The 15,450-nt window shown below is 42.1% G+C and overlaps 2 protein-coding genes and 1 long non-coding RNA gene across 3 annotated transcripts in view; all 3 read left to right on the top strand.

Annotated features, from left to right (window-relative positions):
- Positions 1-15,450, top strand: part of LOC138976561 (E3 ubiquitin-protein ligase TRIM33-like) — a 123,093-nt gene that overhangs the window by 11,446 nt on the left and 96,197 nt on the right. The window lies entirely within an intron of this gene.
- LOC138976976 (E3 ubiquitin/ISG15 ligase TRIM25-like) lies at positions 2,608-3,346 on the top strand. Its single transcript, XM_070349868.1, has one exon. It carries the CDS (start codon positions 2,608-2,610, stop codon positions 3,241-3,243), a length of 636 nt encoding a protein of 211 aa, XP_070205969.1. The 3' UTR covers positions 3,244-3,346.
- On the top strand, positions 10,793-13,156 carry LOC138976555 (uncharacterized). The gene is made up of 2 exons (XR_011459072.1): positions 10,793-10,967; positions 11,504-13,156. It is a non-coding gene; the product is annotated as an uncharacterized lncRNA (long non-coding RNA).

Genomic DNA, 15,450 nt, shown 5'->3' with positions numbered 1-15,450 from the left:
AGCATATTAATTTTACGTCACACTCTTCAGTGCAATGGCTGCCGCTGTGCGAAGTTAGAACCAATGTGGACAGTTTGTCACATTCGTGTCTTTTGGAGTGAATCATTCATCCAAGTTATCGCTTCTGGATCACTACCATAGATTTATCAACTCCGTTGTCGATTATTCGTTTCTTCAACTACGCTCTGAGGCTGAGATAAGTTGCGAGGTCAGGTATGTCACTATTGATTCAACGTTCAAGGAATTTCCGGGTTTACCTTACTTTCGGTTCACAAGTTTCTGTTCTCTCTTGACTACACACACATATAATTATGCCTATGATTGTGTGTGTGTGTGTGTGTGTGTGTGTGTATGTGTGTGTGTGTGTGTGTACGTGTGTGTGTGTCACAGTGTGTGTGTGTGTGTGTGTGTGTGTGTGTGTGTCTGTATATCTGTGTCTTTGTCTGTGTGTCTATCTGTCTGTCTGTCTGCTGCAATCTGTGTCTATGTGACACTTTACTTCACTTACGATCTCCATTGCAGTATCCTGTCTGAAGATCGGCAGCAAAATATGTAGCTCGGTAGACAATTTAATGCTGGCTAAACGGGAAAAAGTGCAACAACGTAAGCCTAGTATCCTTTTCGCAAGAACATTGTCGATTGAGCAGCGCAGTGTTCATCATTCTTATTCACGTACTCCACTCACAACGAGCTGACCCCATTTGTAGAGCTAATAAAATGTGCAGCTATGTCTCGATTTAGGTCACAGCGACCAGCGTGAATGTGACAACAACTTTGTTCAGTTCAGTGCTTCGTTCTAAATTTAACATGAGAAAGAGTGTCTCTTTGTGGGAAGGCGGCGTAACCGGTGTCTTGTATTGGTTAAACAGTGGTTTATTTCTCATGTCTTTTACAAATCCATATGATTTTTGACAGCGCAAAGGTATGTATAGGTCAGAAAGGAATGATACAAAATAAACAAATGTAGAAGGCAGTGCAGGACTTGTGCAGCACACAGGGGCTTGTATTGAAACACTGGACGATCACGGTGTTCTACTCTTCTTTACCCTTACTGTAGTATTACAGTATAATACTAACTAGCACAGAATTACATTTGAAGTTTTCGCTAGTTTTGGATATGATCCGGTTCAACAGTCCCCCTTAATGGTGAACGTAACAAGTCAAAGCCTGTCGACAGATCGATTATCGATCATTTTGCGTACAAAGTCGCATCTTCATAGGTTCGAGTATTTAGTCAAACAGAGAAATACCACAGTGTGGGGAAAAGGGTGATAGACTTTGGTCAACCAGCGCTTTAATACACGCTCCTGTGGTGCAACAATACGACTGATTCACTTAGTAAACGCAAAACTTCACTGCCTGTTTAAAATTTGAACTCGAATGAACTTGTTAATGAATATAACCTCACGGAGCGTTCTAGGCATGTTTAGGTAACATTTATTATGTATCTGATAGCATCCTAGGGTCATGATATTAATACGAGTGAAACTAAACCTAAGAGCATTGGATTGGCCAATAGTAATACAGAGAATAGACGATAACCATCAGAGAAACAGAGAGAGAATTGAAGCACGCATGTTATTCTATGGAGTGTCACCTTTCGCAGAGCATCATGAACATTCAGTGTGCAGTTTACAGGGCGTGTACAGTAGGCGGCAAAAGAAACGCAACTCATTCGCGCACACTGTTACTTGTGATTTTTCGTCATTTTAAAATTATCGTAAGATATCAACCAGATAAGGTACATCAAAAGGAAAAACAGATTCGTGGAGGATATTTTACTGGCTGTACGATATGTGCATATTTTTCAATCGTTTTCGTTTTTCACTTTTTCATAAATTGTGTTATACAGGGTAGGGGTCAAGCGAGACGTGATTGTAGGCGAGCGTGTCACTTCGACACGCTACAAAAATCGTTAAAATGCATATTTTTCAACCAGGTAAACACAGTTGTGGAGGAAATCCATCTCTGAACATAATATTTTAATTTGAATTATTCACCAAAGCGTAACATTATCACAAAAATGAACATAAATCACTTAGACGGTGTTAAAAAGGGTTGTTTGGGAAAAGCTCTTTCGCACAGAATCGACGAAATAATTTCTGTTAAAACCAGGTGTTATTTGTGACCAAGTGTTTGTTCTACACGAGCATGCTATAACTGAAACAAGATTCCTGCGTGTTTTTTTGTTGTGTTTTTTTTGGGGGGGGGGGGGGGGGGGGGTGGGGAACAATGAACTGTTAGCATTGAAATTCGTATGAAAGTACTATGAAGCCAAACGCATACGCCCCCCCCCCCCCCCTTCCCTTAACACATACATACACTCACAAACACAAATACCAACACAGACACATCCGTACACACTCACACATAGATAAACAGACAAACAAACAAATAAAGCCACGTAGATGCGCAGGTGCGCTTCGCAATGCTTAAACAGACGCCAACTGTCACTTTGAAGATCGCTGTCCCAAACTGTGATTATGTAACGCTTTGGCGAATAATTCTAATTAAATAATAATGTTGACAAATAAAATTCCTGATGATCTCAGAGTATTGGGCGATCTGTAAAACAGGACCACTGTTGTCATTTCAGGTAACATAACCATGGCGACCGCTGCCCCACCAGTGCCAGAACCCGATGACATGGACTGCAGCGTGTGTCACGAGCAGTACGTGCAGCCCAAGATGCTGCCCTGCGGACACCTGCTGTGTCACCACTGTCTGCTGTCCTGGCTGCAGTCTCAAGACCAGGCGCTGTGTCCGCTGTGCCGCTGCGCCATCATCGACCCCAAGGAGCGAGGCCAGAAGAGCTGGCAGGACGTCGCGGACGGTTTCCCCACAGACCTGGCCATGGCGGACCTGGTGGCGGCTCACCGTCTGCTCAAACAGTCGCACAGCTGCTGTATGTGTGAAGAGGCCGCGGCCACATGTCTGTGTCTGACGTGCGGAGACCTGTTCTGCGAGCCGTGCCGGAAACTGCACTTGAAGCAGAAAGTGGCCAGGAACCACACGGTGGAGGACCTGACCTCCCTGACGGCGGACAAAGTGGCGGGAAGCCAGCGCGCCGCCTGCGCCGTCCACGCGGACAAGACCACAGAGCTGTTCTGCCCGACACACGGCGAGAGCATCTGCCACCATGTGCGCCACGTCCCGCCACCGCAAGCTGCCCGGAGGTCAAGGACATGGATGAGAAGGTCAAGGACGCGCGTGCCGTGCTGGCGGAGCTGGCGGTCACGCTGACCGAAGGGGAGGCCAGGCTGGACAAAGCTATCCAACAGCTGGACGACCACCTGGCGGAGACGGAGAAGCAGACCAAGAAGGCCGTTGCTGAGATCGAAGCCGTGTGTGCGCGCCTGGAGAAGTCGGTCCAGGACTGTCGTTCATCGCCTGAACGAGCTGGCCCACAGCGCGTGCTCTGACGTCAAGGAGGCGGTGACGGAGACCAAGACGTGTCTGCTACAGCGACGCGGGAAGCTGACGTCACACAAGCACGTGGTACAGCGCGTGCAGGAGGCCAAGAATCGCGACACTGTCAGCACCATGACGCCCGTGATGCAGACACGTGTTGGTAACCTCGACTGCAGCGTCATCTTGCCCTTAGGCGCCAAGGTCGTATCCAAGGTGACCGTCGTGATTGACGCAGAGGCCGTGACCCGCATTGAGAAAGAGTTGTCAGTACTCGGTCAGGCCAAAGTCATGTCTGCTGATTTGGATTTTGTACCCGTAAGTATTTTGTGTGTGGTTGTTTTAAACATCTGGTTTTCTTAATGAACGAGCTATGATTTATGAGATGTTACTTCGTTTACCATTTAACCAAGTTAGTAAACAATAAACAATGAGGATGCGTCCACTATGAACGAATATAACTGATGTCAAGTCGTGAAATGAAAGCAATTGCTCAATGCTTAGTGTATGTTTTCCTGTAATACTATTTGTTGCCACAGAAATCAGGTTTGTGGATCGAAAGTTTGTTAGCCAACGAACGATTTTGTCACTATACCAAAATCAATGACCTGAAATCGGTGAATAGAATCTGACTGGGAGTTGGAGGAAGGTTTACTGCCACTTGGCAACCAACTTAGTTTCGCTCCTGAAACCATGCGATCGACGTTTCTCAACTCCATGCATACAAACGAAAAATATTTTGAAAATAAACACCATGTTGGTAAAGTGACACTATATGCGGGAGTCACACATCCACGACGCACGGCCAGCGCACTAAAAAATACGCAATTTGGCCAGTGCGTTGTCGTTTGCTGGGTGTGCATCAATATTTGTTACTTATTCGTCGAGCGCACCGGACCAACGCTATGCATTCGTTGTCATTTGCTGTGTGCATTGGGAATTTTTTGTGCATGCTCAAATATGTGCGCAGAGCTTGACACATTGATGAACACGTTAGAAGGACGCCAGCCACGCACAGATGGCGCTGGACCAACGCCATGACACACGCAGAGGACACGCTTGTATTCGTTGTCAACTCGCTAGCTTCTACAGTGGAACACCCATTTTACGATCTAAACAAATCTGAGAAAATCGGGTCTTAAAAAGAAGAGAATCTTAAAATGGGAGTACATCTACAGAGGAATAGTCTCCTGTCCGCACAGCGACCTTCCCCTTGACCCTGCTTGTGACCTCGATGTTTTATGCCCCCCGCAAGGGGCACGGCACTCTCATTCACCCAAAACCTCAAAGAGAGATAACTGGCGGAAACCTTCCTATTGTAGTCTCCTGTATGACGGCTTACTAGTGCCAAAACCTCATAATTGTAATTATCAAGGCCCTTCATAATTACCATTTTCACGTGTTAATTACTTTTTTTTTTTTTTTTTTTTTTTTGACCTCAGTTGCACGTGTTAATTACTAATTTTCCCGGGAAAATTACTAATGTTTCCGGAAAAAATACTAACTTTCACCTGCTAATTACTAATTTTTAATTTTGGCTCACTTCCTGACGGATTGCTAGTGCCAAAACTAAAAATTAGTAATTTTCCCGTGAAAATTAGTAACTAACAGATGAAAACAGTAACTGACAGCGTTAATTAGTAATTATCACGTGATAATGGGTAACACCAGGTTTTGGCACTAGTAAGCCGTCATACTCCTGTCCGCCCAGCCGACCTTCCCCTTGACCCTGCTTGAGACCTCGATGTTTTATGCCCCCGCAAGGGTCACGGTACTCTCTAAGCACCCAAATCCTCAGAGAGATAACTGGCGGAAACCTTCCTATTGAACAGAAAAATCTTTAACATGTTTTTAAAAAAAAGCTTAAATATCTTAAAAGGAAGGAAGCCTGAAGTTGGGGGGTGGGGTATTTAAACGGGGGTTGCACTGTACCAAACCGCGACAAAACTTGGGCGCATAACGACGCGCTGATCTTATTTTCCATTTTTGACTCGCATGCGAAGCAAAAGTGAGTCTATGTACTCACCCGAGTCGTCCGTCCGTCCGTCCGTCCGGAAAACTTACGTTGGATATTTCTTGGACACTATTCAGTCTATCAGTACCAAATTTGGCAAGATGGTGTATGATGACAAGGCCCCAAAAAACATACATAGCATCTTGACCTTGCTTCAAGGTCAAGGTCGCAGGGGCCATAAATGTTGCCTAAAAAACAGCTATTTTTCACATTTTTCCCATTTTCTCTGAAGTTTTTGAGATTCAATACCTCACCTATATATGATATATAGGGCAAGGTAAGCCCCATCTTTTGATACCAGTTTGGTTTACCTTGCTTCAAGGTCAAGGTCACAGGAGCTCTTCAAAGTTGGATTGTATACATATTTTGAAGTGACCTTGACCCTGAACTATGGAAGATAACTGTTTCAAACTTAAAAATTATGTTGGGCATATGTTATGCTTTCATCATGAGACACATTTGGTCACATATGATCAAGTTCAAGGTCACTTTGACCCTTATGAAATGTGACCAAAATAAGGTAGTGAACCACTAAAAGTGACCATATCTCATGATAGAAAGAGCCAATAAGCACCATTGTACTTCCTATGTCTTGAATTAACAGCTTTGTGTTGCATGACCTTGGATGACCGTGACCTTGGGTCAAGGTCACATGTATTTTGGTAGGAAAAATGTGTAAAGCAGTTCTTAGTGTATGATGTCATTGCTAGGTTTAGTTATTTGACCTTGACCCTGAAGGTCAAGGTCATGTAAAGGTCAAGGTCAAGCATGTGAGTCGTATGGGCTTTGCCCTTCTTGTTAATTAATGATGTTTAATGCGCGGGCCGTGCGTCGTGGATGTGTGACCAAATCGTGACAAAAGTTGGGCGCACAACGACGCACTGATCTTATTCTCCATTTTTAATTAATGTTTAATGCGCGGGCCACCCGTTGTGTATGTGTGACTTCCGCATTAATGGAACCGTAGTAAAAGATTTGCATTTAAAACGAAACGAATAATACTGAGATTTTACAACAAAAATATAGTGCGGCACTGTTTGGAGGAATGTTTACAAACAATTGATCATAATTTCAAAAATAAATATTTTCTAGACCGATCATTTGTATGTACAATGTAAATCTAAACAACGAAGTGACTGTGGTAAGATGAACAAAGTTAAAAAACAAAGGAATACTGTACTCACCAATACAAGAACGAGACAAGACGGTACGAATTTTCGCTTATGGAAGCTTCATCAGGAAAAACAAGAACACAAAAGACAACAAAAAGCAGACGCAACACGGAACGAACAAGGTTTGAAAGAAAATGGAGGGGAAACACGCAAAAAAGGGAAGGAACTCTAGGAACGGAAATGAATGAAAGGGGAGAGAAGTGGTTGGATGAAGTCATGGGCACAGGCATACTAGACTAAAAGTGATACACATTCATAAAAGGGGGGAGGGGGGGGGGGGACAGGAAAAAAAAAAAAAAAGGGGGGGGGGGAGGGGGGGGGAAACAAACGTACGCACGCACACGCACACATACACACACACACACAACCAAACACATGAATACACACATAAACACACACACACATTCACACACAAACACACACACACACACGTACCGTAAATCCACAGTATGTTTGGGGAATACAAGTACATCACATTTTCGCATTCAAACCGTCAGGTGTGGATGTGCCCAGGGATAATATGAAATCGGACTCTACTTGTTTTCTGTCTGTGGAGGTGCTGTACATTTGCCAGACACCTTTCACACGTGCATCCAGGGAGGTGTGGTTGCTGCTGTTGAAATGTTGGGCAACAGACCTACAGCGGCGATGCCGAATATCTGCCAGATGTTCGGTGAAGCGGGTAGAGAGGGTTCTTTCGGTCTCACCAATGTAGAGTACTTTGGGGCATTTGAGACAGGATATGGCATAGATGAGATTGCGGCTGGTGCAAGAGAACGTGCGTTTAATGTTGAAATCTTTTTGGGGGCCGGTCAGAGTGGTAGAATGGCAAATGTGGGGGCAGGTGTGGCAACGAGGGTTCTGGCATGCGTGTGTGCCGGGTTGTAGGGGAAATGGCGAACGAAGAGAGGATCGAACCAGGGAGTCTCGAAGGTTGCAGTCCCGTCGGGAGGCCAACAAGGGTGGCAGGCTGAACGTTTCACCAACAGAGGGGCTAGACTTAAGGATGAACCAATTGGTTTTCAAAATGTGGCGAACAGGTAGGTTATGGGGATGGTGGGTATGATTAATGTATGAATTAACAGTTTCAGGGTGATTTACGTGAAATATGTTAAACATTTCTAGACAGTTCAGTTTGATGTGTACACTGACTGATTGCAGGTGCCAGTTTTGTTTTTCCATGACAACCACGGTGAGAACATCGTGCTGAGCAACAACAAGCAGACGGCAGAGAAAAGAGGGTCTGGCAGCTTTGATGGTATCGTTGTCGCCTCTCAGCCTATGATGACGAACATGTTGTACGAGGTTAGTCATTGAGCTGTTTTCACTGTGACGCTATCATCGTGCTTACAACGGTAATCCCTTCAAGAAATATAGCACTTTCATGAATAAGAGTTGTAGTTTTAGCAATGCTTGTTAACCGAAAATGTCATGCAGTTAAAGATCCTGTCCTCACAGACTGTGCAACACTCATGAAGAATTTTTCTTCTTACTTCAAATAGCAATTTAGAGAATCCTGAGCATTCTAAAGAACAGGTTATTGTTGTTTTTGTGTTCTGTATAAATGGTTTTAAACTGTTGAATTGTTGTAATTGGGGGGAGCAGGTGGGGGGTGTGTGTGTGTGGGAGGGGGAGGGGGGCAGGAATCGATGTGGCAGACGACCATTAACCACCTTGGGTGCAAGTGATTAACGGTCTAGTTAGAGTGATTGTACAACTATGTACAACGGAAAAATAACAGTATATATGGACATTAAAGCTGCAAAAATCAACTTTCGTACACAAATCTGCACTTTGCACAGTATTGCGTGATATTACGAGCACATAACGTTCTGCAAAACAAAGGTGACGAACAATAACTTTTACAAGAACGACTCTGTCATGCGCTGTGCCGTGATGAAGCACAGAACCAAAGACAGTTGCAAGTCGATTTGTTTCTTTCTTGTTTTGCCAAGCATGAGGGCATCCTTCCATGTTAACACAAATAAACAATCAACCGCATTACCTCGCTATTTGCTTAAAGGCATTTATTTTCTACATTAATGTTGCATGTTGACACTCATGTCACTTACGAAAATATTTTTTTTTTTTTTACATTTTCCTAACATTTGTGAGCGTGTGTGTGTGTGTGTGTGTGTGTGTGTGTGTGTGTGTGTGTGTGTGTGTGTGTGTGTGTGTGTGTGTGCGAGTGTACCTGTGTGTGGGTGTGTGTGTGTGTGTGTGTGTGTGTGTGTGTGTGTGTGTGTGCGAGTGAACCTGTGTGTGGGTGTTTGTGTGTGTGTGTGTGTGTGTGTGCGAGTGATTGTGTGTGTGTGTGTGTGTGTGTGTGTGTGTGTGTGTGTGTGTGTGTGTGTGTGTGTGTGTGTGTGTGCGAGTGAACCTGTGTGTGTGTGTGTGTGTGCGAGTGAAGCTGTGTGTGGGTGTGTGTGTGTGTGTGTGTGTGTGTGTGCGAGTGAACCTGTGTGTGTGTGTGTGTGTGTGTGTGTGTGCGAGTGAACCTGTGTGTGTGTGTGTGTGTGTGTGTGTGTGTGTGTGAGTGAACCTGTGTGTGTGTGTGTGAACCTGTGTGTGGGTGTGTGTGTGTGTGTGTGTGTGTGTGCGTGTGTGTGTGTGTGTGTGTGTGTGTGTGTGTGTGTGTGTGTGCGAGTGTACCCGTGTGTGGTGGTGTGCTTGTGTGCCTGTGGTTCTTTGTGTTGGTTTGTCTATGCGTACGCAGCATGTGCCACTTTGTGATGATTGTATGCAATATGTCTAGGTCATCTTGGACAGAAGAGACGCTTATAATGGTAATTACATGTGGACTGGAGCAACAACCACTCCTCCAGAAGCTCTCACACTGCCATCTAACGCTGGAAAGTGGCCATCAGCCTTGGTCATCAATACCAATTCTGTGGACGTGAATGGCGGACAGAGGGTAAGTCTGACAAGACCGTGATCAAAGGATGGGGACAGTGACAAGTGTATTTACGGATTTCAGTGTGTGTGTGTGTGTGTGTGTGTGTGTGTGTGTGTGTGTGTGTGTGTGTGTGTGTGTGTGTGTGTGAGTGTGTGTGTGTGTGTGTGTGTGTGTGTGTGTTTGTGTGTGCGTGCGTGCGTCCGTCCGTCCGTCCGTGCGTGCGTGCGTGCGTGCGTGCGTGCCTTTGTGCCTGCGTGCCTGCGTATGTATATCTGTATGTAGTGGTGGTTTTTGAAGCTGAAAAGAAAAGGTCATGATCAGTTTTATGAAATCTTTGATCGAAATTTTGCTACAAAAAGTACACCTGATTTTTGTGTTTAAATCCGACTGGGTAAAAGGACCGTCACTATCAAAACCCGGACGAGCCACTGCCGGAATGTTAGATCACTGTTTATTGTGTGGTTCCGGAAATCAAAATAGGTTCATAAATGTTCACGTGCGAGGAAGTTTCAATCTTCACAGCAATGCGTGTGTTCCAACCTCCATGAGGAATCTATCTCAACTCGTCAAGGTAAAACGACTGTCGATAAGTTGTTCACTGAGTCTGTCCGGCCTGTCTTGCGGTTGACGCTTTGGCTGTAAAACTGAAAATGCTTTCAAAAACTCAAAATGTTTGAAGTCAGTCCATTTTCTCTATTAACTGGATTTGGCAGCTATATGATCGTGCATTCTTCTAGTTGCCGGACATTATGACTCAGCTATATGATTGTGCATTCTTCTAGTTGCCGGACATTATGACTCAGCTATATGATCGTGCATTCTTCTAGTTGCCGGACATTATGACTCAGCTATATGATCGTGTATTCTTCTAGTTGCCGGACATTATGACTTAGCTATATGATCGTGCATTCTTCTAGTTGCCGGACATTATGACTCAGCTATATCATCGTGCATTCTTCTAGTTGCCGGACATTATGACTCAGCTATATGATCGTGCATTCTTCTAGTTGCCGGACATTATGACTCAGCTGAAGGCTCACAGACATCCTTTGTGTGGCGTCTCTCGGGCTCAAGTCGTCCCTAAAGTGTTGCCTGGTTCAAAAGCAGAAAAAGAAATAGAGACTTTCTCAACGTACAAATGGACTGGAGAACAAAACCACATTCTGCACGACTGCCTTGGTTTTACCAGGAAAAAGTCCCGAAAGAGGAACATATTACTTAATCAAGAACAAAAAGAGCTCTCAGAAAACTATGATATCTAAAAGGGATAAAGTTACATTGGTGTGTGTCTTTTCAGCTTAAAAGCAAGGTTGGACAGAAGCTGGTCAACTTACCCGAGAAAAGCCGGGTGGGAGTGAGGCTTGACAAGAAGCGATCTCTTCATCTCTACATCAACGGTGACGACCAGGGTGAAGCCACCCCTAGCCTGCCCGACCCCTGCTTTGCATTCTTTGACGTCGATTGGCCTTACATGCAGGTGAATGTGTGGGTGGCATAATTAGTTATCCTCTTTTCATTCAGCACTATATCATTCCAATAATGGTAGTAGACCTTCTAACTAATTGTTTGACAGTGTGATAATCAAATATCGTCCTTCCATTCATCCCTTTTATCATTCTAATAGTGGCAGTGACTCTTCGCGTTTATTAATTTAATGTCAAAATTGTTACTTGTTCACCGAACATGAAACACGATATTCTGAGGAAAAGTCTTCCGAAGATCTAGAATTCCTTTCATAAATGCTCAAACATATTTCAGCAACGTGTTCATCATCCTGGACTTTACAAATAATTGTTTTCCTGCAACAAAACCGTAACTTTTCACACAGTCTAATACTTCCTTTCAAGACATTATAACCATGCACACACAATCCTGCTAAAAACAAAATTTTGTAAAACTGAGACAATGAACTCTAGGTAAGTGTGAGGATTGCTTTCTTTGTCTCCTTCGTTGTTCTCATAAAACTTGCACTTCACTATTCATGTCATGATCATTTCATTGCCTTTGTTTCAGATCACTGCTTTACCTGTTCGACACATACCGTGAAGACACCAGACCAAACAACGAGACTGTTTAGCGGACATCGACTTTTTTTGTTATATAGCGTTAACCATTTATTACATTTTTGTTGATGTGATTGTTGTTTTTGTTATTGTACAGCAGAGTATCATTCGTCAATATAAACGAAGCTGCTGGTCTTCTCTTGATATCCGATCCTGGAAAGGAATTTGTTTGGACCGTTCAAGACACAGATTTGTTTTGTTTTTCTGCTCGAAAACTTTGCCCAAATATGGGTTGCAAATTATATGAAAGAATATGAAATCATAGATGTTGATTAAAAGAGAGTATTTGATTGTTTATTCAAGTAAGGTAAAGGAATGAGACAAGGCGATTCTTTTATCTTCATGTCGATGATTTCTTTGTTTCGAAATGTTATTTTAGGCACATCAAAGAACAAAGAGGTCAGTGTCATATATGTTTGAACAAAGGAATGTTCCCCTCTCGGAGTTTTCACATAAATGCCTCTAATGTTGTTGTTTTTTCTAATAGGAGTAATAATGTTTTTGCCCATTTATTGAAACTCGACAGTTTTTCGGTTTACTATTTGGATTATGATTGTTTCAGGAAACTGTAGTTTTCTGCACAGATTATGTGAATTTGATTTAAAATGGAATCCTAAAATTGTGGGGTTTTTTTTTTTACATCATTTGTGTGTATAGTTGTATTGTATCGTCACAATTAATATGATGAATGAGGAATGCATCACACTTTTCGTGAAAGAAATGTATAACATTTTGTTTCAAGTATTTTTTAAGCCACTCACAATATCCAAATATCCATATTAATGAATGAGTTAACCTGATACCGAGGGGAAATATTTAAAGCAAGTGTGTGGTTGTTTTGTCCATTGGTGACGAAGGGACAGCAATAACGTGTCAAAGTTGCGAAGGTTTTCATATAAAACAAAAACAGTTCCTGTGTGGGCTGATGTGTTTATGCAGTACAAGCTGCATAGAAAAAACACTCTAGCTGTTACATTTGATCAGTTCGTTTCGGAACAAATGCATTTTTATGAAAATATATGTACAACCTTTAAGAATGTGTGTGAGTGAGTGTGTGTGTGTGTGTATGTGTGTGTGTGTGTGTGTGTGTGTGTGTATGTGTGTGTGTGTGTGTGTGTGTGTGTGTGTGTGTGTGTGTGTGTGTGTGTGTGTGTGTGTGTGATTCGATTTCATTGAACAAAATGTATGTTAATTATTTGTTGAGTAAAAGGATACTAAGATTGTGGCAAATTTAATGTCTCTGTCTGTAAATAATGTTTGTAGAAGTTTTGCTTTATCAATTCAAGCCTTATTTGATTCAGTGAGATAATATCAACATTCATAAATTATGTAATTGGTCGCAGTTTAAATAATATATTTTATACGTAGATTGTTTTGCTTTATCACGCCTCAGTTATTTCAGTTAGATAATGTCAGCAATAAATCATTAACATTGGTAGTTCATGAATTGTGTAATTGGTGACAATTTAAGTTCTAGGTTCTAGATGTAATGTTTTTGCTTTATAAAGCCTTAGTTGATTCAGTTACATAATATCAGGAATAAATCATTTAAATAATTATGCAATTGGTCGCAGTTTTTGTAATAATATTATGGAAACAGTCATTTCTATTTCATTTGATATTTTGCGTCAGATTAAAACAAATATGGGAAACGGGATCACAAGTTCCAGAATATTGTAATGCTGCCAACATGTTTAAAACATAGAAACTGTACCCAGATAATTGTTTCTACAACAACTCTTTTGTTGAACGTCTTTACATAACTACAGCCTATTGACATCACTATGCTTGCTAGTTCTCCATAAAACCACAGGACTGCCGATATTGAACGTCTTTACATAACTACAGCCCATTGACATCACTATGCTTGCTAGTTCTCCATAAAACCACAGGACTGCCGATATTGAACGTCTTTACATAACTACAGCCCATTGACATCACTATGCTTGCTAGTTCTCTTTAGAAGCACGGGGCTTCCTATGTAAATTATTCTGCTCGTCATCAAAGATCTAGCAGGGCTTTCACGTTAAATGAAAATACTTCCGCATTTGAACATGTAGCAAACATTAATAGCTTTAACAGCGTAAGTGTTCTGTGAGACTGGTTTTTATATTTAGTCAAGTTTTGACTAAATATTTTAACATCGAGGGGGAATCGAAACGAGGGTCGTGGTGTATGTGCGTATGTGTGTGCGTGCGTGCGTGTGTGTGTGTGTGTGTGTGTAGAGCGATTCAGACTAAACTACTGGACCGATCTTTATGAAATTTGACATGAGAGTTCCTGGGTATGAAATCCCCGAACGTTTTTTTTATTTTTTGGATAAATGTCTTTGATGACGTCATATCCGGCTTTTCGTGAAAGTTGAGGCGGCACTGTCACGCCCTCATTTTTCAACCAAATTGGTTCAAATTTTGGTCAAGTAATCTTCGACGAAGCCCGGGGTTCGGTATTGCATTTCAGCTTGGTGGCTTAAAAATTAATTAATGACTTTGGTCATTAAAAATCTGAAAATTGTAAAAAAAAATAAAAATTTATAAAACGATCCAAATTTACGTTTATCTTATTCTCCATCATTTGCTGATTCCAAAAACATATAAATATGTTATATTCGGATTAAAAACAAGCTCTGAAAATTAAATATATAAAAATTATTATCAAAATTAAATTGTCCAAATCAATTTAAAAACACTTTCATCTTATTCCTTGTCGGTTCCTGATTCCAAAAACATATAGATATGATATGTTTGGATTAAAAACACGCTCAGAAAGTTAAAACAAAGAGAGGTACAGAAAAGCGTGCTATCCTTCTTAGCGCAACTACTACCCCGCTCTTCTTGTCAATTTCACTGCCTTTGCCATGAGCGGTGGACTGACGATGCTACGAGTATACGGTCTTGCTGAACAATGGCAGCTACTTGACTAAATATTGTATTTTCGCCTTACGCGACTTGTTTGTTGTTGTTATGACTTAGTTAGTTAACTGACACTATAATCCATCTGCAATGTAAACTCTTTCAGAAATTCTAACTCTACACAGAAAGAATTAAGTCAAGACGTGGATCGTTCGTATTTGTCCAAAAGGAGGTACATGGTCTTAACCCCATGTAATAACCTGGACAGGTGTGAGATAGCAAGCAGAACTATTGACGGGAACGATTGTGTTTTCAACTCACGGTCTTTTTTCTTGAGGGCTGGACGTACAAAAGCCTGTGAACTTACTTACTTTACTTATAATCAGTAAACCTCGTTAATGACTTGTCTGGTCCTGTCGTGTTACACACCTGCACGCACTAACATACACACACAAACACACACACACACACACACACACACACACACTCACACACATACACACACACACACACACACACACACACACACACACACACACACACACACACATCCCTGCACAGTTGACGCTTTCCATCATCACCTGTCAAGTCCGATACACAATGTATGGGACAGTATCGCCATCTTGAAGTTAAATATCTATCGTCTGTTTACAGAATAATGATTCATTGTGAATGAATGACAAGAAGGAAAATACCGCCATATCGATCTTTATCAACAAGTTCGTGGAATTAGTGAAAAATTCCAAGTTGCGCATGGCTAAACTCATCATAGAATGATAACTAGCGATCATTCAAACCGTATTTGGCTTCTCACAACTTTGTAGTTGCAGTCACGGTAAAGAGAGCAAGCGGGACCGAACAACCATACAACTCGTAGCCTGTTTAAATGTCAGTGTATTTGACTGATCATAATTCCAAACCGACCAGTGGCACTGGGAACAATGAGCATTTAAATGTATATAGTTGTTCATACGTATTGTAGTTGGTTGAACTACAGAAACAATTTTAAGGCAGTTTTTGCATTTCAGGCCTTGTAATTGATTAC

The sequence above is a fragment of the Littorina saxatilis genome, linkage group LG9 (assembly GCF_037325665.1).
Source record: "Littorina saxatilis isolate snail1 linkage group LG9, US_GU_Lsax_2.0, whole genome shotgun sequence".
NCBI classification, from domain to species: Eukaryota; Metazoa; Mollusca; class Gastropoda; order Littorinimorpha; family Littorinidae; genus Littorina; species Littorina saxatilis.
Note: the sequence above shows the minus strand (reverse complement) of the source record. Positions and strands in the feature narration are given on the sequence as shown.

What these genes read in the sequence shown, in the direction of transcription:
- LOC138976976 (XM_070349868.1), top strand. Translation starts at nt 2,608, where the DNA reads ATGGCGACCGCTGCCCCACCAGTGCCAGAACCCGATGACATGGACTGC.